The sequence below is a fragment of the Oxyura jamaicensis genome, chromosome 2 (assembly GCF_011077185.1).
Source record: "Oxyura jamaicensis isolate SHBP4307 breed ruddy duck chromosome 2, BPBGC_Ojam_1.0, whole genome shotgun sequence".
NCBI lineage: Eukaryota > Metazoa > Chordata > Aves > Anseriformes > Anatidae > Oxyura > Oxyura jamaicensis.
In genome coordinates this window covers 7,276,120-7,303,988 of record NC_048894.1, presented here as the reverse complement: position 1 = coordinate 7,303,988, position 27,869 = coordinate 7,276,120, and the positions used below count along the sequence as shown (strand labels likewise).

The following is a 27,869-nucleotide window of genomic DNA, read 5'->3' as shown; positions in this document are numbered from 1 at the left end:
AGGTTTGAGTCACAGAGTTACGCTTTGTTTAGTATTTAATTTATGCTGAACAAATAATTGCTTGGTCTCATTCCTTCCATGACAGTTAAAAACAAATTGATGTCTATTGCAAAATTCTTACTGGGCTCCACAAACTGTTACAAGAGCAGACTTGCAAAGCCTATTGCCAAAGATCAGATAAATATCAGCACAGACAGAAAAAGCAGAGTTTCCTACCCTAAAAAAAGTAGGATTTCCTACCACATTAAGATTAAAATCATGGGCACACAGTGTGTGTTCTTCTAACACAAGAGCAGGTACCAATATAGGGTAGTTAAGCCTTGGAACAGGCTGCCCGGAGGTCCTGAAAAATCTCTGTTCAGAGATCCTTGAAACTTCACTGGTCTGGAGCGACCACACCTAACTTTGAAGCAAGCATTGCCCTGAGCAGGAGTCTTGACCAGAAATCTCCCCTTTCAGCTGGAGTTTTACATATAAATGATTCTACATATAAACGACATATAAATGAAAAGCTAACCTTGGGAGATAAGACGGAGGTGTATGTAAATCAGGACTACCACAGACATTCGTAAAGATGTTAACAGCTTTTATTTCACTGGTGCAAGGCCCGCGTGTCATCCACCACTCACCAACATCAAAACAAAACATCATCTTCTATAAAACAGTTTCAGAAAATTCAAAACAAAATAACAGTGGCTATAATAAACTTCATACAATACTGTGAATCACTTAGTTTGTGTCATTCAAACAAGAACAAATCAGTTTTTAGCATACATGGCTTTTTTTTCTCCCCCAGAATAAAACATACCAGCACAACTCCAGTACATGCCTCACACCCAGAAATGCGTAACATCACTCCATGACATTGACAGCAGTTCGTGCTTAGAACTAGTCATCAGTTCACCCTACCAATATAATAATAAAATACAAAATGATATGAAAAAACTACATTTACAAAGTACAGTCCCAATCCTGCAATCTAATCTGTTTGGGTAGGTACCTGCAACCATTCCAACTCCCCTGAAGGCAATGTGGTATTTAGTGCTCCGTTGCTAAAGATTTGATTGCAGAATTGGGCCAAGTGGAAAGGCTTAAATCTTTCCACAAGCAGTAAAACACCACCTTGTTCTTCTAGATTCCAATTCAGTAGTATTTTGCACAACCTCCTAAACAGAGAATTACCTACTTTCAATTATCCCACGTTTATGAAAAAAGAATAGGCTTCGAAGTAGTCTGCAGAGAAATGGCTTTCACTGAAATGACTTGGGGCTGTGAGCTGTGCTGTAGTGCACGGTGGTGATCCAAATGCTTCCGAGAGATAACCACATCTTGTTTCAGTATTTACAGTACCTGCTGCCTTCCTCTGCTTTACACAAGTTTCTTCACGAGCAACAAATCAGAGATCTTGTTTCCATTATATGAGCATTATGACATGACTCCAAAAACAGGATTATGACGACAAATACTAGGGCCATACTCTTCATAGTCTTTCTTGGTGTGACATACTTGGAAAAACTCTGGCTACGAAAATATAAAACAAATCCTCTCAAAAACACAAGAATACATAAAATGGAAAAACAGACAAATAGATTATGATTTAAAATGTTTGCAGATTGCAGCTTTATGATCTGGTATTACACCTTCACAGCAGAATAAAATTAGAAATTTTAAAACATGAAGGAAATCAAGAAAAGTTTGTCTGAACAAAAGACTGCTTTTAAATACAGCAATAAGAAATCCCACTTTGGAGACATGAAATTGTTTCCATTTTCCTCCATTTGATTCTCTCTCAGTTTTAAGAACATTGCTTTGGATCCTATACCCCCGAAGTCCTGATTAATCCCAAGTGATATCTTCAAGATTAAATGGACTATATTACAGCTATCATATAAAAATTACTTCAGAATTATGTCATATCATGATACCCTTATTTGACCTGTACAAATTTTGCTGTGATGAAAGTTGCATGAGGATTCCAGATTGTGACATAGTTCATGCTGTCACCATTAAAAGGTTTAAAAGTCAGAACTCAGATCAAATATAGCCAGGAGAAGACATGCAATAAAAATTCAGAACAGTTTTTCTCGAAGACTTACTGTTGAAGCCAGCATGGAACCACCAAACCAAACCGCGTAACGCTGCATGTGATGTGTTATCACTTGAACTTCAACTGGCTTGGGCTAAGAGAAACAGTTCACATTTAGTCACTTTACATTTCCTGGCAAGAGCCTTATAAACCAAAAATAACCAGAAAGCTTCACCCATCCACTAACATCACTATCTCACACTTATTACTCGGTGTACCATACTCCCTGGGAGACAGGGTCAAATAACTCTTCCTGATTAGCACACTGAAGGACACAGTTAAACCCCTCTTGCCTACTGCTAAGATCACTTACCTCCTAGAAAGAGATACTAGCAGAAATGCCCATACAGATTGCTCACACCAACTTAATGTTTCTACAAGGCTACCAACAGATTTAATAACGTGCGCATACACACAATTCATCTTATAGCACTGTTTTCACTGGTAAGGTGAAAATTCTGAACGTCATTTCTTCTATTACTCTCATAATCGATGCATTTGAAATTCCTACTTACTTTTATCCGACCGCCACTGAGTTCCTCACTAAGTCGCAATCTCGCATCCACTACTCTTTTCAAATCCCTTTGCAGTCGTCGTCCAAAGTCCCTGAACATCGTGGATCCTCCTGAGAGGACCACATTCTGTGCAGAAAATAAAGACACACTCTTGAAATCCACCTTCAAGCAAGTTTCCCAACAGGTATTAGGAAGCCGACAGGCAACAAAGAACACCTAAAGCATTGCTCTTTTTCCATAGTAGGTCCACAGCCCCCTACGTTCTCTCCTTTTTTCTTTAAAGAAGAGTTTTGTGTAGAATATGCTATCACACAAGAGAAGGATTCCATTACAATAGTGAGCTAGTATTCTGTAAGCACAGAGCAGCAGAAAGAAGTTTCAGAGATGTTCACAGTAAGCAGTTTTAGCCCTGATGTCAAATAAGGCTCTAGCCTGACTCTATTACTGTTAGTGTCTTTCCACAATCTGTAGAGTTAACCAGAACTCAATTTATTATTATTTTTTAAAGAATTAAACTCCTGAACACGGTAGCCAGCAAGTCCAATGATTCTTCAAGAATGTATCAGGCCTCCAAAGAGGACTGCAATGCTGAGAAAAATAAAGCACCTTCCCCTTTTCTGGTATTCGTTTTCAGAGCAGAACTGACAGCCTCATCGCTGGATTTGTGCTTGGATTCTAAAGACAGGTTCTAGAATGTCACATCCTTAATTCTGCTAATAATGCTGCAAGGCTGTAGACTAATGCGGAAGTCATCTCAACGATGCGGGGATTCAAAACAGGAACACTAGAACATAACACTGGTGGCAGCAAGAATGCAGTTCATGATCAAAAAATTAAGTGACAAAAACGCACGTGTGCCCTTGCATAGTGCTGCAACTGCAAACCAAATGCCAATAAGCACTTACTAAAATCACTTCTGTGCCTGAGACACGCTTTGACAAGGAACTAGACTTACATCTACAGTTCATTACACGCTGGGCAAAGGGTTACCTCTTGGTAATAGTTTTTGACACTGTAGACCAAAACTGTGCACATAATGCAAAAATATGGTCAGGAAACCTGGATACAGATCTGAAGAGTTGAAGACATGCATAATAAGCATTCACTTTCAGGCTGCAGAAGTAACTGCTTGGATTTTAAGCAACAGATAACAAGTCACAAAAAAGATTATCCTTGTTAAATGAGAAGAAAGCTGTTTGCTTATTTATGAAAAAAATAAAATCTCTGCGTATCATAAAAACCATTACAGTAAGGAAAACTCATTTCTTCGTGGTTTCAGATTACCTACAATATAAAAGACTATATAACAAAGCAGGAGTAGAGATACTTAAAAGAAAAGCACACTTCCCTATAACATTACTGAAAGATTTCTCATAAGAGGAGGACAAAGGAGCCATAGATGTAAAACAGGAGCCAGAAACCACAGTTGGTCAGAAAATTAAGCAGGAGGTAGATTCCCCTTCCCCCCCATATTCAAGAACATCTCCTCCCCTACATCAAAGTGGTCATACACTCTATATGAGAAAACTGCTAATGGGAAAAAAAAAAAAAAGACTACCTTGAGTGATGAAATAGCAATTAAAAAGATGCCACCAAAAAATATTACCTGGAGATAATGAAGTTGGCAAAGAGAGTGAAAGCAATAATTCTGTTCAAAGCAAATTAAACTTTAAGTATACTGCATAAAGTAGACAATGCTACCACTAAAAATGGATTTCAGAATATACCTGAGAATAATTGTGTAAATACATCTGAGACCAACTTACGCAGCTACAGAGATAGTGGTAACACTGGAAGGATCTTTTATCATTCCAGGGCATGAAACTGAAAGGTCACAGCTTCCTCAGATTATAGCCATTTAAGTATTTCTGCATGTCAAGGAGAAGAAGAGGGTGTACTGGTTGAAAAGGTGAGTCACCTCATTACCACGTATCTGGAAAAGCCAGGCCATGCAGCATGTGTGACACAAGGTGACACCAACTGCCATCATAACATGATTATATACAGTTACAGTTCCCCCGTTCCCTGCACTTCTTGTCAGCAATGGGCCAAATCTCTCTGACTGCTTTAGCAGAAGACTGCTCACACATGGGCTTCACGAAGTCATCGCAGCTCAGCAGGTCAGCCTTCTGGAAGGAGGGCAGAAGACAGGTAGTCCTCACGATGGAAGCAGAATCCACACACATTCCCCACCCCTTGAGCAAGCACCACCATTCACAAAGGACAGAGTGAAAGTAGCAAAAGACTGTAGGAATTAAAAAAATAAATAAATAAATAAATAAATAAAATAAAATAAAAAAACAGCAAATACCTTCTCTAGAATAACTGAGCATAATACAAAGATTCCCATATCTACTGGAATGAAAAACACTGTAAAAATGAAGTATGCTAAATGTGGTATGTGGGTTTCCAGCCTGCCTGGGAATTCTCTAGCCTCTCAGAAAAAGACATCAAGAGTTAGGATTCAAGTATCTGTTTACAGCTGATTCATTTAAATAAGATTTCTTCTGATCTTACTGTGCTTAAACGCACTTCAGCTGGTTTAACAGTTCTACGCAGAGCACAGGTTTCACAGCTGACACTGACAATCTTAACATCTGATGGAAAAAAGCTCCAGCTGATTTTTACTTTTATAGCTAAGCGGCTCTAAGTGAAATCAGTTTGAAAGAATATACTTCCTTAGAAGAAAAGAATATATTTCCTTAGAAAAGAGGGTGGAAGACTTTCCATGCACTTGAATAAGGTAACCACAAGTAATAAAAGCAGCCCATTTCTGGGAGGAAACTTGGGGGCGAAACATCTCGAAGTTTTTGCAGAGCTCCACGCTATCAAACACAGGGTACAGAAGTGGTTTCTGCCTGGTGCAGTGTAAAGATGCAACACAGTGTAAGAACACTCTCAGCTGGACACTTCAGACTTTGCAGCAGCGAGCTGATAAGCATCTACTGCTTTTCTGGTAAATATGAACTTCAGCAACATGTCCAGAGCTCCCCTCCTTCCAAGAAATAGCCGAAAGTTGTTTTATATGACACAACCACACATGTAATTAGAGGAATATATGATTGTTAGTAAAAATTATCATGGGTAAAAATGGGAAGATTCACAATCTGAAGCCAAGTGTTCCACGAGCAAGTGAATCAATTAAGTAACAGACTTTAGATAGTTTAGTTAAAACAGGGCAATATTTGCCAAGATTGTATGGAAGGTGTAAGAAGAAATACTATATATCTCGAGCAAGAACATCTCCACAACGAAGTAAATGTATTGTAAAAAACACTATTTCTGGAATGAGTTTTATTTTAATCATAAAGAAAAAAAATATATGCTTCTTTAAAATTACAACTTTCAATGTCTATTTACCAGTTTGAGTCCCTGCTGTTCTGCAGGAACACATCTGCACTCAGACACAAAAGCAACCGCAATTCAGCTCCTGTCAGACCAGCTAGCACAAGAAATGTTATGGAGCTAATGACAGACGGGATAAGCACATAAAGGGTTTCTTCTCAGCACTCCTGTGCTACCCTGACAGTGTTAATCACTTGGGGCTTCCATTTTAAGTAGTAGGCACACCCTTCCTTTCCCCATGACTTATCATCAGTGCCAAAACAACGCAGATCTGAAGGCCTGGCAATGCCTCCGGCCTTAACTCCCTCACAGCAACTCCCCCCTCTGCATTAGTGATTAACAGCAAACTTCATTTTCCTAAAGCACAGATCAGCAGAAAGCAGTTGTACCCTACCTAGTCTTCTGCTCGAGGACACCTAATACTGAAGAGGGGAAAGGTAAGAACAGGGTTGATACGGCAAACAAGCTGGGAACCATCACGGCCAGTATTTCAGCTCACACACCACACAGCGGTCTGACAGCGCCATCTACACACCAAACAGCATATGGGAAGCTGCTCTCGCACAAAGTATGTAAAAGTAACTTACCTTAGAGGTAAAATTAGAGAGATATTTGCCACTGATTAGCCTCCCTAACTCTGGATCTCTCCAGGTTTTGACAACGGGTCATTACAAGCTGGGTCTTCAACAGTTTAACCTTCTGAAAGATTTCTGGCAAAACAAGCCTCCCCACATCTCAACTGCAGCAGCAAGCTCAAAATCCACTATTTCCCACATTAGCTGCACACCCAGCTGAAACTCATCTTCTCTAGGGAACAGAACTAGCATCCTTAAAGTTCTGCCCCATTTCCATTTCCACTGAAAACCTGGATGATCCGCCCATGTTCTCCAACATGCTACAACTCTCTTCTCATGCATTGATTCCTGTTCGGAAAGCTGGCTTAAGAAGTCTGAGGCCAAGGATACCAGAACTCAATCCATCCTGAATTGAATCCTGAATATTTAAACTTCCTTGGCTAGAACCTTTCAGAGGTATTTCTGAAACCAGACATCACTTTTAACTTAAAGTCTTTCATCCATGTATTTGTGCCAAAACCACAGCAGAAAATGAAGAAATCAATCACGGGGATGACCAGTGACCTTACTCTTGCATCCTTCCTACTGGCAGAAGGCTCAGACCTCAGACCTGTCAATAACTGTTCTCATCACCTGTTACTGTCAAAACTCTGGAAGTATCTGGGGAGAGACTCTGGATGGGGAAAAATGAAGATGAAATAGAGTACAAGATAAAAGTGGCATTTCTGAACCTGTTACCAAAATATATATATGCATATATGCCATTTCTAAGAATATCAAGCAGTTCTTAGAACTTCTAAAAGACCTTCGCCCACCTTTAAAAGTTATCATAACAATACTCACTAGCCAGCTGGCAAGTTCAGTTGTTCTTTTTTTGACAGTGAGGAAAAGATTTAAAATTCATGCCCTAAATGATATAAAATCACGACAACTTTCAAGACAGCATAGAGTATTTCCAGTTTACTGACAATAGCATCTGTTGTAGCTGTACCACAGAGATGTTTCTCACTGATGTAAGCTACACGTGCATTAGTAACACTGTTTAGTGGTAAGCTCATAGTAACCTAAAAGATAGGGGAAGCACCACACTTTTCCATAGACCACAGAGCCTATCATGCTCTTGCTCTCTGCTTCTGATCTCTGTATTTCTGTGATACCTATTATGCTACTTATCTACGTAAGTGAAACAAAAATAAGGAAAGAGGAACAATGCTTTAAGAAAAAGTGGAGCTTAAAAAACTGGATTCAGAGCCGACCTGCAAAGAAGGACTTGGGAATAATTGGTGGATGAAAATCTGAATATGTGTGTCAGTATGTGTCTGCAGCCCAGAAAGCCAACCGTGTTCTGGGCTGCCTCAAAAGCAGCATGGCCAGCAGGGCAAGAGAGGGGATTCTCCCCCTCTGCTCTTGTGAGACCCCACCTGGAGCCCTGCGCTCAGCTCTGGGGCCAAGTAATACACAGACCTGTCAGAGCAGGTCCGGAAGAGGACCACGAGGATGATCAAAGGTCTGGAGCAGCTCTCCTGTATTGACAGGCTGAGGGAGCTGGGGTTGCTCAGTCTGGAGAGGAAAAGGCTCCAGGGAGACCTTACAGAAGCCTTCCAGTATCTAAAGGGGGCCTATAGGAAAGGCAGAGAGGGACTCTTTGCTAGGGGTGTAGTGATAGGACAAGGGGGAATGGATTTAAACTAAAAAAAATGGTAAACTTTGATTAGATATTAAGAATAAATTCTTTACTACAGGTGTAGTGAGGCACTGGCACAGGTTGCTCAAAGAAGTTGTGGATGCCCCATCCCTGGAAGTGTTTAAGGCCAGGTTGGATAGGCCTTTGAGTGGGTGGAAGGTGTCCCTGCCCATGGCCAGGAGGTTAGGATTAGATGATCTTTAATGTTGCCTTCTACCCCAAACCATTCTATGATTCTTTGAAAAAAAATTCAGTGTTTCCAAGCAAACACATTAAGATGGTGTATTCACAGGAATTCAGTCAAAGAAACAAAAAATTGTGCATTGCAAGTAACCCTCATGCATTTTAAAAGAATGAATGCGCTTCATTTGCGCAACATGTGAAAGAACACTTCCATGTGCTATTTATTGAGCACCTACAGGCTACAGGAATTGGCCAAACAACAGCCTTGTAAACATCCTGCTGCTCCAAACCTCAACATAAGGTGAGATAACTAGACTCTTAAGAGAGATATTGATAAGATCAGGAAACAGGGATACTGGCAATAAAACCTGAGAGAAACACCATAGGACATCAAAAGATGGGTTGCAAATAAATTCTTCAAAGGCTACATACCACATGTAATTTATGAAAAGGTACTTGCAGATAATTTCTGCATGAAATATATTCGGTGGAAGCCCAGCACCACAGCACAGGGACTTAGCCGGCCACCAAGCAGCACTGTGGGCAACTGGAATTGACAAACCACACAAATTAAGAGAAAGTGAGTGGATTTCTGCACCTACACAGTTTTAACAGATGAGAACAGAGAAGCTCTTTCCTTTGTAATGACCTTGCTTAAATGAGATAGTAACTATTAGTAACTACTGACATTGATTTACATTCAATAGCCAATTGTGTAACATTGTTTTAATTACGCAACTATAATGAAAAACAGAAAGCGGCAAAAAAAAACATCCCAGCTTTCTCTTGGCTTGTCAGTAGTTATTTGCCTGATGATTACAGTGCAGAAAGAGCAACCTACCTCAACTTTTGAATACCACTTCCCAGAAGTCACTACTAATCCCTACTCTAGCAAGGAAAGAAGTTTCTCTATGGAAACTTTGGTCTTGCAGGAAAAAGCACAGACACAACAGACAGCCAGGCATTAAGCATTTCCTAAAACTTTCTGCAGCATACCTAAGCCTGAAGTTAATGATGTACTACAAAAGTCACTTTCCATCTGATCTTGGTAAGTAGCTGAATTTTGTCTTTTAACCTGCTCCAGATTTGCTCTGAATCAGTATGTCTTATTCTAGATGGAGTAACGCTCATTCTAACAGGAGAAGAAAACTATTGCCTTCTACATGAGCTAGCAAACATCTCCATGCTCTCACTTTAGGCTGTTATTTCCAAAAAAAGCACTGCTCCTGCACAAGCAAAAAGCAACTAGGAAGCATATGGTCTGCTGCCAATACAGCAAGTGAGCTTGCCACAGGCTATGCCTGTCAGTACCTTCATTTTCATTTCTTAAGGACTCAGTGACTGAAAGACCTCTCTGGACTACACCCCTAGACAAGTTTAAGCAGGTTTAAATCTGTCTCCTAAAAGGATTTGTCTTCATGTACTTTAACAATGGGTTCAACACATGGCTAAAACTGCAGGCAGTGAACACATACATGTTAAGATTATGAAAAAATCTATATATAAAACTATGCGAAGGGAAGGTCATGAGGTAACCCTTAAAATGGGCAAAATCCAAAATCTTTCATGCACAAGAATTTATATTGCAAGTGTTAGATACAAATAGAGCTCCTTGGGGACAAAACTTACTTACATATCAAGACACTGTTATAGGTAATCCTTCTTTCAAAAATAAGAGCAGCAAATACCAAATACTCCTTATTCAGAAGTGGCATGCTGTTTATCTTTATTTCTATTCAAAGTTCACATTTGTCATAATAGTGGAAATTGTAGCTATGCATACCATATATAAATGCCTCATGATGATGATGTTGATCCTTAGTTATCAAATTAATTGAGTTAATCTTACAACAGAAAGATCATACCTTATATAATGGACGCCGGACATCAATGGGACAGTTCTGTATAACTTCATCAACTACATCCGAAATGGATTCCATAAAATCAGGATTAGCAAACTAGAATCAAACAGAACAGACATTGTATTTTTCCTTCCAAGAAAAACGAAGAAACAAAAAGGAAGAAGTGAGACTGTAAAGCAATTTTGCAATAGCATTTTTAAGGGTGATGGGGGAAATAAAAGCCAGTATTACTCCTGTTCACTGAGCATTCTACATTATATCAAACCCACTTCTACACTGAAAAAGGAATTCTTATTTCCCTTATAGAGAAATTCGGATTCTCTTCCTTGGTCATAAATCCACTGTTCAAAATCTATGCACTAGGAGCCTACTGCTATATGTGACGTAAGTTTGAGTTCTCCTGCAATATTAAATAGGCTGTTACTGTGCAGTGAAGTCATGTCTTTCCTTTTAATAGAAATCAAATACATCAGTGCACAAATCTGAATGTTCCAAGCAAAAGATTTCATCCCTACTAAGACACACGTTAAATTCCCACAAAAAAAAAATCTCAGGCTTTTTTGGAGGGGAGATGAAGGGGCTGTTTTGTTTTGTTGTTGTTGTTTTGTTTTTTTTCCACCCCAAGCACAGAAAAGTCTCCAATACTCAAACAGACATAAATACACTAGGTTTGGGGTGGGAACCCCATCAATACAAATATCAGTCCAGTGCTAACCTAATTTCTGCATTTATAAATACCTGAAAGTCAGAGTTGCTAATGCTAGTGAATAATCTTGGACTACTGGCCATTTTCCGTTTGTTAATTTAACACAAATGCTTTTATGCTTTTAAAAAAAAAAATAATAAAAAAAAAGGTTGTAGCCTAGGTTTTGCCCTTTCAGAGATAAATTTTTGAGTAATTTGAAATATTGAGAAATACATATCATTCTAGGATATATTATTATATAATTTTAAGACTCTCACAAAGGTGCAGAAACTATTTGGGATTTATATCCTAAGTGAGATGAAGTATGTAACTGGATGAATAACAAGAAGCCAACACACAAAGTATACATTGAACTGAAAGAGAAATTAGCAAAAGAAATTGGCTTGGAGATCAAGAGCCATAAGAATGATGTGAAAAATCCCCCAAAAGTCAAGCTAATTTCCACTGTAAGAATTAATCATGCAAGCTGTTAAAACACTAAGAAACAAATTAAAAGAGAATAATGAAAAGAAATGGCATTGCTTCACATGGAGAGCTCTCATCTGAATGAACTACAGTGAGAAATTTTCTCCCGATCTCTCTGGTAAGTATACTGATAAAAGAGCAGGGCAGAAGGGCCATGTAGAAAGTAGCTATGGCATCCAAAGCAGAGCGTAACGTGCCCCCAGAAAGGAGACCAGAGAAATGATATGTGAAATTACAGTCCAATAGCAAATACCATATGGCTAGAGAATGACAAGTAAAATACCTAAGTCTGTAATACTTATTTTAAAAGTAGAAAAATAATCTGAATTACTACAAATCCCAAAGCCTAACTTCAGGAGAATTACAAACTTTTTCTAAATTCTTTTAAGACAGAGATAAACTGAAAATAGGGTAAGATGACAAGATGGCTTCACAAAAGGCAGCTTTACCTAGCTAATGTGATACCCTCTGAATTAATGGAGTCAATGAAGTAGTTCGTTGTTTTTTTTGTTTGTTTTTTTTTCCTCAATACAGAGGCAAGAAACTATCAAGAAATGAAGAAAATGGAAATTACTCCTAACAATCTTTGTGGGACTATGGAAAAAGAAACTATTAAATCAATGACTGAGATGGGATTCTGTAAGAATCACATGGGTAAACAGCAGGGAAGAGAAACTATTTAGCCTAGAGGTTTAACAACGACATAAGATTAGATGCCTATAAATTGACTGCAAACAGATTAAGGCTGGAATTTAGACAAAAGGTGAGAGAACGAGATTTTCAAATGCCTTTCCAATAGGAAGAGGATAGACAAGAAGAAACTTCACTGTTAATACGGACTTGATTAATTTTTAATAATTTTACAGACTACGTTGTCTACAATAGGCTGAATAGAAAGGACATACTCTGCCGTGCTGTAACATAGTATCAAGCTTTACTATCTTCTTGCAGAATATCACAACATCCTGAAGTTCACTCAGACTGAACTACCAAAAACCAGACAGACTAGGTACTGTAAATGTTTCCCTAAATACTATGTGTTGCTTATTACCACACCAAGGGATTTCAGTGGACTTCCTCGGGGAAAAGTTTAGGTATATATATGCTTTAAGAATTGACTCAGTATCAACAGAAAGTACAAAAAATTCAGTGTCCAAGACTTAAAATATTATCAATGGAATGCTACCATGCAGAGCAGTGCCCAAAAGGACTGGCAACATAACCAAATACACAGCATAAAAGCATACCAGTTTAAACCTGTGCTTAAAGAAAAAAGAAAAACACCATATAAAATCTGCAAGTTCAAGAACTTTCTTCTCAATTTTAGATTGCCTTTAAAGAAAGAAAATATGAGGTTTTAAATGTAACATGAGACACAAAAAAATAGTTACCCACTGTGCTCATGTTTTTCTGGGCTTATGATACCTGAGACTGTACAAGGCTCGAGTTAGGAGACTTACTGATAGCTCACTTCCACGTGATGGCGCACTTGCGTCAAAAATCATTGTAACTCCCTCCCCCCTGCACTTTATTTACACAATAAACTGTCTGTAACTTAATACTCCTAGTACCTACTCTTACCTCAGAATGATACTCTTACCTCAGGATGAAAAAAAATTTCAGGTCCAAGGAACCTTTCATAACCAACATCTATAACAAACTTGTTTTTGTTGATTGCGTTGATGCCAGTATACTGTTTGATCCATTTTCGTTGATCTCCATCGTATTTAGCAAATTCTTTCACTATGTCAGGACAAATGTAACAGTATTTCTCCTGTTAAGAAATACCATGCATTAAAAATTGACAAAATAATTATTCCATTATTGAATTCCAGTGTATCGCAAACAGAAAAACAAAAATTTGTAACCATTCTGACAGATGGGGCTGTTCAACAGATGTTTGTACCCAAATGAATGCTGAAGCCTCAACCATTTAAGACAACACATATTCAATAAAATTCCACACCACCTCATCTAGATTAGTCTGTCTCAAAATGAAAATGCCACAAGCACTGGGTGTGCGACAACAGGGAAATTCAATGGCAAGCTTTCATGGCAAGATCAGACCCACACAATCAGCCGACTGGCTTATTTATTAAATTAAAAAGCAAATTTTAAACAAATCTCAAACTTAAAATGCTAATTTAATCTGCAGAACATACTCAACTCTACCAAAGAGTCTAGCATGAAGATTTCCTTCTTCTTCCCCTGCACTTGATTGGACAAATCAGCAGAAGCTTGTGTAATTACAACACAGTGCCTGTATTTGCATTTTTAAGTGAGCCACCGGCAACTTGTTAAAGCCAAAAAAATTAGTTCAAGGAATTTTATTTATATATTTATTAAGAGATAAAGAAGGGTGTACCTTTATGGCTTTTGCTGTCTCCAGAGATTGTTCAGGAGGAATTCCTACTTCCCTCTCCCTTAGGAGCTGCTGTATAAAGTAAGTGATATCTCTACCTGCAATAGGAATATGTTTGATGCAACTTCCAATTACATAGCCTTCTGCCTATGTGGGAGGAGAGGGAGAAAAACAACAGAAAAAAATACGTTTAGGCAAACTCATAAAGTGTGGAATACCAACAATTAACAGCAACACTATCACTCATTCCTATAATATTTTAGTTTGATTTTTAATCAAAAAGTAAAACCTTGAAACTTTAAAAATAAGAAGGTACAAGCAACCCCCTGCAAGGTGAATATTTTTATTTAAAAAAAAAAAACTCGATTACAACATATAAACAGATACTAACTAGATAACAGACGCTGAAACACACAAGTGGTAGACAAAAAACCTTGCACACATTACAACCCAAAGTCTGATCGGATTTTTTTTCAGGCACAATCTGAAAAGATAACGTCATATGAATAGACTGCTCATGTCCTGTGTCAGAGTGAAGAACGAACAGGAAAAATGAAAATTTATTTAAATGATCAGAAAAAAAAAATCAAATGAAGAAATATCTAACAATAAGTACAATGAAAACAAGAAATCTATTTGTTGATTTTTTTTCCCAGGATGTATTGACTGAGAACACTGCTGAGCCAACAGTATTTCTTATCTTGCCTTTTACATACATTTCTTCAGAACTTCTTATGATTAATATGTTTTGTTGTATTTTCTTTCCTAGTGTTTCCCAGTTGAAGACAATACTGGTATAACCAGATGAATACAAAAATGCAAGAAATTAACAGGACTCAAATTTTCATTTCTAAAATAACTGATCATTCAAGCATACTATATGCTTCAGAAATACACTGTCATGAACAGAACAGAGATTAGTAATGCACAGATAATTGGGTATTTTTAACATCCTAGCAGAATTAAGCCATCTGAAATCAACGACATACATACGAACATGCATTTGTACAAGCTTGCAGTTGCTTCCATAGAATCAGAGTTCATTAACTTCCAAAACACACACACACAGAAAAAAAAAAAAAAAGCTATACAACACGAAGTGCAGGACATCAAAAAAAAAAAGTTTGGATGTCTCACAAGAAGCATGCTAGGCATGCAGGAGATTTGAGCCAGTGATATGCATTTATACTGAACAGAATTGAGGCATCACAGTAATACAATGCAAGGAGTTACATAGAAATAGTCTTCAAAAGATGGCCTCATGATTCCTTACTGTGGTCTTCATGCAGCCTGGACAGCTAAAACAATTCCATAAATGATAAATAAAGCCACCTAATAAAATACAAGATTTGCAAAACCCCCATAAGGGAGGAAAAAGAGCCCAAATAACCAAGTACCTCTAAAATTTTTATAACAAAGTTCACTTTGACAGTTCTTATTTTAATCTATAGAAAATAAACTGCATGCTTGTCCAAACGACCAATATTTTCAAAATGCGCCCTGCTACATACCACAGGAATCACATGGGTCACTCCATCACCACTGTCAATGACGATTCCAGTCAAAGTACGTTCTCCGACTTGTCGTGATGTCCAAGAAGCAGCTAAGGCCAACACTGCCTATATGAGAAACAGTACACATTTAGAGGCAGGCAGAATGTGATCATTTACAATCTAAGAAAGTAATGTTTCAAGCATTATAGACATGTGCATGTGGAAGACGATACATACTGCTGCTATACTGTACTTTAGAAGGATATATTCACTTTGTTCACCTGAACAGCAATGTAAAGTCCTGGTATGTTGAATGATTCAAACATTATTTCTGCAAGATACTCTCTGTTTTCAGGTGTATTCAGTGGAGGTTCTGTCTGGAGAAAAAAAAAAGAAAGAAAGAAAGAACAAAAGATTGAAAAAGCTCCTCAGTAGTGTCCTAACAGTTAATGTAATGACTAGCTCAGTATGCTAATCAACTTTCAAAATTCTTAATGAACTCAGAAGTCTCAAACAAGCTCCAAAGCTAAAAATAGAGATTTCATACAATCTGGGTAGAGTAGCAAGGAGGTTATCTTCCACAGCAGAAGATTTAAATTAACTTTTCAAAGGAAAGTAACAATCACATTACAATAAATGTTGGTTTGTACCATACAGTCTCACTGCGGCTAGGAGGAGTGGCATGATTTCAACACCCAAAGAAAGGGGATGAATGTGTTAGAGTAGCACAGCTGATTTCAGAAGGACTACTCACAGGAAAAAAAAAAAAAAAAAAAAAAAAAACAATACTCAATGCTTAAAACAAAGGGGAAAAGTTTAATCATATATGATAGGAGCAGACAATCGTTCAATCTGTGCAAACTACTAAATGTTTAAAAATCATCAAGTTTAAAGCCATTAGCACCATCCATTCAGCTAGTCTCAAAATGCTGTTGGATTTTGAGGATGCAAAATAGAAGTTTGTCACTGCACTGCTGAAGCTTTAGATCTATAGTGTATGCCGCAGAACCCAGATCTAGGAGCACAACATGACAGAAGTCAGGCTTCAGGGGAAGACCTCCGTGTTCAGTGCACTGAGCAGCTGTGGGCTGAGACACTGTCACACTCGCTTGGTGCTACAGAATGAGATGTGCTGGGGATGTGGGATGGCTACATGGGGCCTACCCTCAGTTTTAGTCAGGCATTGAGAGATACCGTACAGTTAGCAGGAGGTGGAATTTTTGTTCAACTACTCTAACATAAGATACCCAGGAAAACAAGGAAGTCCACACCCCTGGAGGTATTTAGGAGATGTGTGGACATGGCACTAAAGAACATGGTTTAGTGATGGAACTCAGTACGCCAGGCTCAAGGTTGGACTTGGTGATCTTGAAGGCCTTTTCCAACATAGATGATTCCATGATTCTGAGTCACGTCCGAACTAGAACCAACAAAGGGCTCCTTTAAATGAAAAATCTGGAGATAAACTAGGCATAAGGGCAAATGAATATAAAGAATATTTTTTAAAAAGTCTATTGCAAACTACTTGTTAAAAATTAATATCCTAATTTGATCTTCAGGAGGAATTTTCATACATTTGTGCTTTACCACTAACATATGGTACTCTACTAAGCAAGAATATCCTCTACTACATCATAAAGTCAGCCAATCGTTTCAAATAGAATTCAGTTTAAATAAAGCAATTAAAGCCTTTCAAAAACAAAATCCAACCTTCAGTAGCCTACATCACAAACTGAACAGAATTTGGTTCCAACGCACTTTCACAGATATTTTTTCCAGTTGATGAAGAAATGTAAGACACATGGAGAAAAACCCTCTAACAGAGCTTGGAATTGGAATACTGGACGCTTTCGCTTGGAATATTATTTAGTTTTCCTCTTAAAACATTTTTCCAAGAATATGTTTGTGTTTTCCTTACAAAAATGTTTTCTTTCCCCAGTCTCAATAACTCACCATTAAAAAATAGTGATCTTCAGGTTCAGCTCGTAGGTATTTAAAAATGACCTGCTCCATGAATCTCTCCATGAGGTCCCAGTCTTCAACAATACCATGTCGTATAGGCCACTGAAGCAAGAAAACATGTCAACCTTCTAGACCATATGAGAATAAACAAAACCAAAAATAGCAACATTGGAAGTCCACTAATCCTTACATCTTCTGCAAAAATTAAAATACCTCATGTTCACATTATCAAATTCTCTATTTTCACTTTAATTTAGAGTTAACTACTTCAAGCTATCTTGTACCCTCAGGTAATTCCAATTGCAATTTTATGTTGCAGGACAACAAACCCAACTGTGTTTAAGCCCGCTATTGTTTTGTGGCAGCACTGTATTCCTATATCTTTTTGTATCAATTTTATCATTTAGAAAGTTGAAAATCATACTCATATTCAAGATGTCTGCCAATCTATAAAAAGAAATACAGGCCATACAGGCAACACATTTTTCAACATACAATCTGATATGTTTACATTTTGTTTAATGTTAAGAACACAGATGACATTTAAGTAATACAGTAGGATGAATTATATATGATTTTTTCCATATAGTTCATAAGCTGTTAACATCTTGTAAGTACAACAAGTCCTCTAGTAGGATATGGAAAATATGATTCACAGAGAAGCCACACTGAAGACAGCCTTCCACAAAGCAATTGTGACATTCCCTGAAGCAAAAGTAACCAACACGTTCCCCAATTCATACCCCACATTAAAAGGATACACTTTTAGCAAGAATTTAAATATTCAGTGTTAATGACTATTTTAAGAGTGAATCATTTCGAAAACTAAACAACTGCACTGTACATTGGATATTTACAGAAGTCATCAAGCACCAATCACACAGGGCTGCACTAGTAAACACATTTAAAAAGAGGGAAGGCCAACAAACCAAAAGCATGCAGTTGTTAAAATGCCACAAAAATATTTTACAAGAAAGCCAATGTGTTTTTTAAATAGCTATCTAAAAGGTCTAGAACGATACATAGTAATAAAAATGTGCAAATTTGAGAAGCCTTCTGAAAAAAATACTGAATATTTTCTTACCTTTGTAGCATAGGTAGGTTTATCTATGGCTTCATCTCCTATGAAAAAGTCCAGATCATCAACGCCTTTCATTACCCTCCTCTGAGCCTGGTCACCTACTTTGGCTGATTCTCGAATTGCAATACCTGGAATAAAATTTGGAATACAGCAAGTATAGTTGACAGAAAGTTGAAATTCTATGTATTGACAAACCAATATAGCAGAATTCATTCTCACCACTCTCTCAGGTAGGGTTTTGGTCACCTCTCTCTCATTAAAGTAAATGATAACTCAGAACAAATCTCGAAAAATGCATTTTGTTATGGCCTACAGCAGTCACTAAGCTTGCACAAGTGCAGCACTCCACCAAGAGATACCCTTTAAGTCAGCAAGTGACATGATTTTCTGCGTTTCAACTCCGAGAACTAAGAAAAAGAGCACAGGAGAAGAAAAACTACATACTTCAGAAATAAGTATTGGAGTCATTATCCCCATCGGTGAGAACAAGGAAGCAGGGAGGGGAGAAATCAATTTGCGGTGCTACAAAGAAATCTTTGGAGACTCTCATGTGTCCCATTATCAGCCTGCAACTATCACTGAAGTTATTAGATGGCTGCTATAGGCACGAAGATGAGACAGCAAAAAAAAAGAAAATCTGGGGCAAGCTATAAATAAAAATGGAATGAAGTACTGTAAAACACTGCTTATTTAATCACATAGAGTAGAAAACACACAGTAGACAGGCATCATCCACAAACACACCAAACAGTATCAGGTTTAACAGAAATTACTGACAAACAAACAATTCTTTCAGAAACACGTTCAAGCCTCCACGCCTTATCTCAATTTTATGTAACAGTATTTAAAACAAGTTCATAGGAAACACTCGCTATCCCAGATCTTTAACGTAAGACATTTAATTTTTTACAAAATAAATTACATTAGAAATTTTTACGTTAGATTTTTTTAAAACGATACTTAAAATGGTTAGACCGTAACCAGTAGTTTGACCCCCCCATTACCCCTCTTTTTTTTTAATCTTCATACCTTCTACTGTGAGTATTCAAAAGGCAGGCTAGATGTTTTAGTAAGGAGTTAACTGATGGAAGTTCACGAAAAGTAAAGACAATGTTTAGTGTAATTGGAGATTAACTATGAGACGCTAAGTGCCATTAGGGAACTAAATATGTAGTCAGTGCTACAATCTATGCAAATATATAACATTTGAGAGGAACTTTTAAGACTACAATTAAAATCAAGAACATTGAAAATGTGTAACATTTTAAACAATTTTAACATAGAAAACAAATTACAATAGTAATTCTGCTCAATAAAACAAATGGGTAACAACATTTGGTTTATATTTAGCCACTAAAAATGACCATTATCTAGTCTTTTTTTGACTCGAAGTGTCTGAAGCCCCAGACAAACGTAAATAAGGCCGACACCACCTGCACTTCAGTACTTAATTTGATGGGAAGCCTTCCCCAGATTATCCGGGCAGTAACCATGGTGTCAGGTAGACAGGAGGTGAGTTGCATTCTGCCTACTCAAGAGTCCTGGCAGAAAAAGAATGGAGATAAAAAGGAAATAGGACTGGAGGTCTCTTCGTGTTTGTCATAGCAACCAAGAGCTGATTTAATGAGCAACAGTCGTAGCTAACTGCAAACAACAAGTTCTGTTTAGCTACACTCCAGCTAACGACACTAACACAGTGAATATCACTTCCCAGATGGACAAGAGACTACAAAGGCCAAGCTGGGAGTTGGAAAGCAAGCCATTTACTCACCGAAGGGCTTAGTAATAAGCAGTGTACATTGAGTGTTGGAGGGACAGAAATAGAAAACTACTCACATGATGGAATAATGAACTGAGGTTCTGTATTTCCTGCATAGCCAAGTTTGGTGTAGCTGGGAAAAGAACGAACAAAATGTCATTAGATGCAGTAGATACACAAGCAAAAATTCACAGCATTTCTCAGACTGAAGGCCAAGCAAGCACATAACATGTCTATATTTTCTAGGTTATGCTTTCAAGTGTAAACCTGCTGAGAAGAAAACTCTGAAGTGGTAAATATTCTAGGTGCTATTTTTTAGACACTTTCAGCTTTTCCAGAGATTTTGGGAGGGGATTTTCAAAACCATGAAATCTGAACACTCAGCTCTTACTTTCTCGATCCCATTCACCAACTATGACAATATCTGGGCAGGCCACAATGTGATTAAAGGAAGATGGAGATCTTACCTTTCAGAAAGCTAATATAAGCAAAGTAGTCATGAGACACAGCATATTTAATATTGTCAAACACAGGGGGAGAAAAGCTGTGCCTCAAGTACAAACCACAGTTCAGAACTCTAGTTTCCAACCCAATTCAACTTTTTTTCATGCCTTGCACAAACCACTCACTCTGCCACAGGTATGGTATGGCAATACATACATACTACACAGAAGCAAGCAGGCATTCATAAAACACAGCAGATGGTATAAAGTATTGTCTGCCTGTCTCAGCATACACATATTTATCAACTAAAGCATCAAGAGGGGAAAAAAAAGAAACAAGTAACTTGGGAAGGAAAAAAAAAAAAAAAAAAGGAATTTTGACACAAAACCTAAGATCTCTGCATGACATTACTGGCTACAAGCTGGCTCAGGCTTTTAGCAACTAGAAATAATTAACATCCCAGACTATGAAAAACAGCTCTAATCCCTAAAATAAACAAATACATTCGGGAGCAGTTTCAGGAAAAAAAAAAAAAAAAAAAAAAAATTATTCCAGAGACTGAACTTTTCCTCCAGTACTGTCATTAGACTGACACAAAGTACAACAGCAGCAAGATGCGAGGCAATGAGCATTACTCACATCTAGTTTTGCCCTGAAAACCTAAAGCCCAAAAACCTTAAATAAGACCAAGCACAAAATCACAGCCTAGGTCCTAAAGTGAATTTAGGATCTTCATCTGCAGCCTGCTCTCAACATTTGCAAACTACATCCCTAAAACTGAAGGTTGTTTTTTCATTAACAGATTTACAAGTAAGTTCTCTTCATACAGTATAAGGCATAAAAACACTCATTAAGAGTCAGTTTGCTTAGATAAAGAAATTAAATCAAAACTGAATTAGCAATGACCTTGGAATTTAAATGTTATATTTTCAACGTCTCTTCAAAGCTGTAGCTTCTGTAGACTTCAAGTAATCTTTAAAAAAAAAAAAAAAAAAAAAAACATTTCCCCCAAGGCTAAAAAGACAAGGACTGTGTTTTGGGGGCAAGGGTTTGTTGTATTTTTAATCATCATTAGACTGAAAGCATATGCCTGTATAATCCAGAATGTTTATGCATACTTTCTATAGCTCTCAAAAGATATAATCAGGGCATTAAATTAGACTGATTTGTAAAGAAGGCCATTACTAGCAAGAATTCTTCTTATGATAATTACTGCTTAGTTTCTGCACATTTTAGAAGGAAGCCCACCTTGGGAATACTGTTGAAACGTACCAAACAACAAAGCAGGCGTTACACTGGGATTTAAGATGCATTACAGGATACTTACTCTTCATTTGTCTCTCTGAAAGGGGTTTGGCTTGCATGCCCTTAACAGCATCCAAGAAAACCATTTTTGGCTTCAGAAGGCCTACGTCTGAGCCTTAGAAATGGCAATCAGGCAGAAGCCTCATGAAATCATGAAATTATCAGTCATACCTCAGCCCTCCAAGCCCCACTGACACAAAATAAGTCGATATACCCATATGTATAAGCATATAAATATGTATAGATAAGCTTTTTAATACAATTTATGTGTGTGTGTGCAAATTAAAATTAAAAGGTTCCTGCAATACAACCCTACTTATTTCTTAAGCTAAACAGTGGCCCAAAGGTGAGTTCAGGTTGCCATCTTTTCCCTTTCCAAACACTTGCCAAACTCACTGAGTCAATCACAGTATTAACAAGACAACACCCTCAAAGAGCCAACTGGGGGCAGCAGCCTCTAAAAACGTTACCTTATAACCCAAATAGGGATCAGATCCTGCTAGAAGAATTACTTTAGCAGTTATCAGCAGGCTATAGCTTTGTTACTAGCTGAATTTTCTCTGCTCCAGAAAAATCTCCTTGATATTTGTCAGTATCAATAGAAAGAGTTCCCTTGGAAGAACGTACCTGACAGAAGACATCATCCGGAAAGGTTTCTTTTGCATGCCATTAATCCATGAAGGATTAATATCAGAGCTATATAAGTAACTGTATTTTCAATTTCATGTTGAAGGAAGTGAAAAAAAAAATTGTGTTCAAAAAAAAAAAAAAAGAAAAAAAAAAATCTATTTAGGACCAAACAAGACACAGAGACTTTCCAGTGTCTGTGGCATATTTCAGGTGTTTTGACAAAACCACATGAAAGGGAAATTCAAAGCACTCTCAAAGCCACCGAGGAAGAAAAACGATGCAAACAATGTTCCCCTTTCTTACCCAGCCCACTCGCTCAGACTCTTCTCCTGCCCAGCAGGATCTGAGCACGTCCCACCTCCCAGAGCAGAACCCAAGAGTCCATTAAAGCGTTGGGTGACCCACTTTCAGGACCTCCTGCAGACCTTGCTCCCTTTTATGCAAACCACTTGAATATTCATCGACCTGAAAGGCTCTGGACTTAAACAGTTGGGGAGGTTACCTGCTCTCCAGTCCCTTCTCCAATGAATATTTAAGCATCTGAAACATGGTTTGCTTTCTCCTGGGCAACAGCCTAGCAGACTAATGGTAATGTGACATCTCATGATCTGTAAATTACACAGACAGCTTTAGGGAATGCGTATGTCAATTTAATTTCATTAAAAGTAGCAGATTTATCGCTAGTGAGATAGGAGCCTACTGGAAACTCTACAAAACGCAGCATATTGGAGACTTCATGAACGATTAGGAGAAATGGGATCCAATAAATGAAAGCTACATTATGAAAGGAGATATGAAGGAAATACTCAGTTTAAGAACAGTCACCTGAAAATTATGTATTGTTGAAACAAACAGTTTCTAAAAATTAACAAAGACCTGGGGTTTAATACATACGATTTTCCCAGGTGATCAGCAAGTACACAAATCAGTTTGACTAGCTTTGGCATGAGGAACAGTAAGTCTAACCCCTGCCTCTCCTGAGGTCCTTTTGAAACACTAAAAGAAATCCAAAGAAAAATGAAATGTACAGGAAGATGACTGCAAAAATGTACAAATAGACTGAACCTATAAAAGAGATATGGACCCTTCCGCCACTTTAAAGAGGAATATATTTCGGAAATTTCTTACTAAAGCATAAGAACAAGGTGATTTAGGCATACAAGACCACATACTCAAGCAGTTGCCTTATCCATTTCAAAACAAAAGACAGTGTTTCTCTGGATAACTGCGCAGAAGTGCAAAGCCCGGCTGTGAACATTTTCAAATTTCTTTTGGTTCTATTGCTTTAAAGGTTGGGACCAAAAAGCCGTGTGTTAATCCACAAAGAAGCTCTGAAGAGAAAATGACGAAGAGTATCAAAAGGGCTAAAGAAAGTCCTGTAAAGAAACAAAAAATAGTAATAACTTCTGTAATGGGAAAACTTCAGATGATGCTAAACCTTAGCAGTTTTTACTTCCAGAACACCTGTCACGACATCCTGCCATAAGCAGGTTGTATTATCATTATTACAAATACACCTGAGAAACTTGTAATGCAAGGTCCTCATCAAGATGTGGAAAGGCGTTTTTGAAATGAAGAAGGATGCGACAAAGGAATGAGAACAAAGAAAGAAGGAATGCAAAGTAGGAAATATCAAACCCCAATCTATTATGTCTGCACGACTGAAGCACCACCAGCCACCACTACAGTAATAAACTACAGATTGGAGCTATAGCTTTGAGTGAGTCTAGCAGGACTGGGGCCTGTGATTCAGACCTTTACAGGACTAAAACCCGTGATTAGAAACAACAGCTAATTAACCCATGCTCCTTAGACCCAGAACAGCAATTAGAAAAATGGCTGTTCGCAAGTCTCACGTGTAAAGGGCAGAGGTAATACTTGCATAGAGCAACCCATTTCACACCAGAAATATATAATAGGGGGGTGAAAAATATAGCTGGAACACTGGAAGATGTTATCTCTAATAGCCCAGCAACAACACACACAAAATTAAAAACAAATAAATAGACAACACTTACATTCCCAATTTTTAGACAAGTTCAGCTCACTCCACCCAGAAATCAAGCAGTTACCTCTAAGCTGATTGGTAATGCTCTTCCAAGATAAGTTTTCCTTACTAAAATAAAAATGAAATGACTCAAGTAAAATAAACCCAAAATAGAATTATTCCTCAGTGTCTTCAGATACACACAATGAAGAGAAGTATTTTGAGCCACCTCTGTTTTGCACACCCACCTACCAGCATGCTGATGTCCCACCACTAAATGCCAGTTGTTAAAACCAGTCATGAAGTTTAAAGCTACTTAAAACAGCAACATCAAAGAGGCCTGGGAGTCCTAACAAACTAAAAATAGCATGCCCTTCTCCACAAAAAGACCGATAGCAACACGTAACCTGACCGCCAGAAAAACCTCCCACAAAGAAAATGAAGACGTGGCGCATCAAAATTGGACAAGTCATTTGCAAATACTAATGGAAAAGAGCAATCCTACCCAATAAATTGTTACTGTGCTCTGCAAACATCTGTCATAAATGGTTCTCTTTTCATTCATAAAGAAAAAAATGAATGAATGTTAACCTGTTGCTATGACAGTAAGTTTCTCGCCAAAACCCTCTACCTATTTCCTATACACCCATTGCTGCTTTTTTGAGAAACTCCAGCCTTGTGCAGGACCGGGGCCTACAGCTGCTAAAAACAGTAAATTCACCCAGGCTTCTTGTGCACAAAACAACAAGAGTCTTTTCACAAACTTCTTAAATCCGCTTACATGAAAAGAACAGGGATTAGTCCCCAGACAAAGCACCTCATTCAGTACCAGACACAGAAGTAGAAAAGTGTATTTTATATACATAACGTTCCACAGTGCGTCTGCATATAGCTTTTCATTTCCGCCATGCTCTTCCAAATGTTTCATCTGAAAGCCTTTTCATGAATAATTTGAATGAATTGTTTGAAGCTTGTAGCCCAAAGTAGATTCATTTTAACAATAAGAAGGTTTTCAACCCACACAGAGGAAAATTCCAGAGACTGTATCGGTGAGTCAAGCTACTTCTTCTGGCTGCTTTTGTTCAGAATTATTTCTTCTTGTGCTGGAAGATTGTTTCAGATTTAATAACTTCATTGCTAAAAGGCGTTCGACATTTTGGTGCTGCGCAGCAAAGCCAAGCAAAAGTCTCATCAGAAGTGACACCACGTTGTCTCATGAATTAAGACCGCATGGAGGCATGGAAATTAAAAGTCCACTTGGGGGATATCTGAACCCTTTCTGAAACAAACTGATAAACAAGCATACACACATCCAACAATTTTTGCCATGCAAGCACTAAATAGATTTCAGAAACTCCAATTATTATTTTTCTGCAGGCACACAGCAAGCTATTTTCTGTCCTTACTTATTTTGTACAACTCTTGGTCAGCAATATCTACTGTTAGTGAAAGAATGGAATCACTTCACAGACTTAGAGCAAAGGAGGTCTCCTGGAAGACAGAGATGTATTTTGTGCATTTTCTGGATTCTGTAGTTTATACTGTAGCTTTTGTAAAGGATTCACCTAGAGTTCCCCTCGCTTTCCAGGAAATCTCTTCAAAACTGTGAATCAATACTCCTATAACACCAACAGCTCTGTGCAGAACAGATACTTAAAACATCTTCAGCAAATAAATACATTGAACCTGGGGAACTACCAAGGAGTAGCTAATGCACACGCAGAATCAAATACAAGATGAAACCCGTTCTCTATTCTACTCGAAAAGTTTTCAGCTACGGACTCTGGTATTCTCCACTGAGAAGACTGAACTGTTTTCTTGTAATGTAAGGTATAAACAGAGACAGGACAAGAGACTCCTTAAAATTTTGTCACAGATTAATGAAGACACTCTTCAAAATATAAAACCCTTTTTCAGAAGAAGATAAGGTGACACCACGTCAATGTAATGTGCTTCCTCTGGTTATCTCTTTTTTTTTTTCTCTTAATATGATGGATCAGTTTTGGAAATCTTAAAGGTAAATTCCAAGCATCACATAAATTAAAATAGTGCAGCAAGTTCCCTGCAGAAGGAAAGTCTATTATTGTAATAAATTAAGTAAGCAGTGACCCTGAGGCACAGCCTGACAGGTGAAGTTATTGGCTGAACAGTTAGTTACTCATGGACCGGTGTCTCCTCTCCTCCCGAAAGCTCTCCGTAACTGTTGGGCCAAAGGAAAGAGATTAGCAAGAGCACATTACATAGCCAGTATTTCCTTTATTACCGCTCCCTCCGACACCTCCCATTCCCAAGGCACAACCAACTTGATGATGGTCTTCTCTAGCCACAGACAGGTAGGTAAAACCTGTTCCTCTGAGAAGAGAAATGCCTCCTCAGCACAGCTTCTGCAATTTAGATTCATTTGAGTCCTTGGAGCACTGAGAATTACAAAACTCGTGACTTGGCTAAATGTAGAGTACATCTCACGTTGACTTGATGAGGGTTATGAAGGGATGACCTAACACCAAGAAACAACACGAATATGATACAGATGGCTTTCCTCTCTCTGCTGGCTGAAGGCAATACCCCAAAAGGCTCACGATGTACACTCCTTGAGGCACAATCTGATACAACCCATCAAGGCCACCATGGTCCAGCCACTGCATGCAAGGGAGATGCCACAGAGCATCAAGTACACCTCACCTGGCCCACGGTCACCTCTGGTGTGCAACTCCCAAGCAAGACAAGCACTGGGCTCCTCTCTCCACGCTGCCACTCGAAATGCCATCTGCATTTTTAGCATTTTAGCCCTATGATTGTTTAAAGTCAGCAATAGGAAACTGGACCCATGAGGAGAACTGGGCACAGGGAGATGGAGCATCCCCAGGGCCACACGGCCTGCCCTGCTGCGGCTGCCAGAGGGGAGGAAGGTCAGGAGGAGGAGGAAGGGGAGGAGGACGATGAGAAGGAGGAAGAAGAGGATGAAGAGGGCACCCGGTGGGGGGAAGCAGCGGCCTGCCCAGCAGCAGAGGGGCCCGCAGCGGACAGAGGGGACCGGGACACACAGCACGAGCCCAGCTGGTGACAAAGGAAAGCCAGACCCGGAGTGGAAAAAAGACGCCCCGCCGCGTCCCCCCAACACGGAGCCCCCCCCACGTACCCACACGGGGACCGGCAGCACCGATCCCCTCCCGCTCAGCTCCCCGCACTCACCCGGTGCCTCCGTCTATCACGCAGGGGGGCAGGTAGCTCGCCATGCTGGGGAGCCGGCAACGCGTGTCCTACACCACCACCACCCGGGCCGCCGGCTCCCCCCGGGCCGGCCCGGCTCGGCCTCACTGCATGGGCGGCGGAGCGGCGGCCGGCACCATGCAGCCGCCCGGCAGCGCCGCCCCCGGGCCGCATGCGCCGCCCGCCGCCACCACACGGCGCGGCCCCCGCCCGCC

General features: G+C 38.8%; 1 protein-coding gene across 2 annotated transcripts; it reads right to left on the bottom strand.

The window, feature by feature from the left end:
* Positions 1 to 569: 569 nt before the first annotated feature.
* ACTR3B (actin related protein 3B) lies at positions 570 to 27,833 on the bottom strand. Of its 2 annotated transcripts, none has more exons than XM_035318389.1 (12): positions 27,637 to 27,833; positions 20,156 to 20,211; positions 18,323 to 18,447; positions 17,230 to 17,340; positions 15,558 to 15,653; positions 15,295 to 15,402; positions 13,787 to 13,930; positions 13,022 to 13,195; positions 10,254 to 10,346; positions 2,602 to 2,727; positions 2,097 to 2,180; positions 570 to 1,517 (listed from the first exon to the last, which is right to left on the bottom strand). In XM_035318389.1, exons 1-12 carry the CDS (start codon positions 27,678 to 27,680, stop codon positions 1,383 to 1,385), a joined length of 1,296 nt encoding a protein of 431 aa, XP_035174280.1. In that variant the 5' UTR covers positions 27,681 to 27,833; the 3' UTR covers positions 570 to 1,382. The 2 variants fall into 2 exon arrangements, with proteins under 2 accessions (XP_035174280.1, XP_035174281.1); XM_035318390.1 differs by having other exon boundaries at positions 570 to 1,521; positions 27,637 to 27,832.
* Positions 27,834 to 27,869: the final 36 nt, after the last annotated feature.

Coding starts and splice junctions, on each gene's coding strand:
- ACTR3B (XM_035318389.1), bottom strand. CDS start 27,680: ATGGCGAGCTACCTGCCCCCCTGCGTGATAGACGGAGGCACCGG. Junction 10,347..13,021: donor AAATTTTTTTTCATCCTGAG/GTAAGAGTATCA, acceptor GTTTGATTCTAG/TTTGCTAATCCTGATTTTAT. Junction 1,518..2,096: donor GTTCCATGCTGGCTTCAACA/GTAAGTCTTCGA, acceptor TTTCGTAGCCAG/AGTTTTTCCAAGTATGTCAC.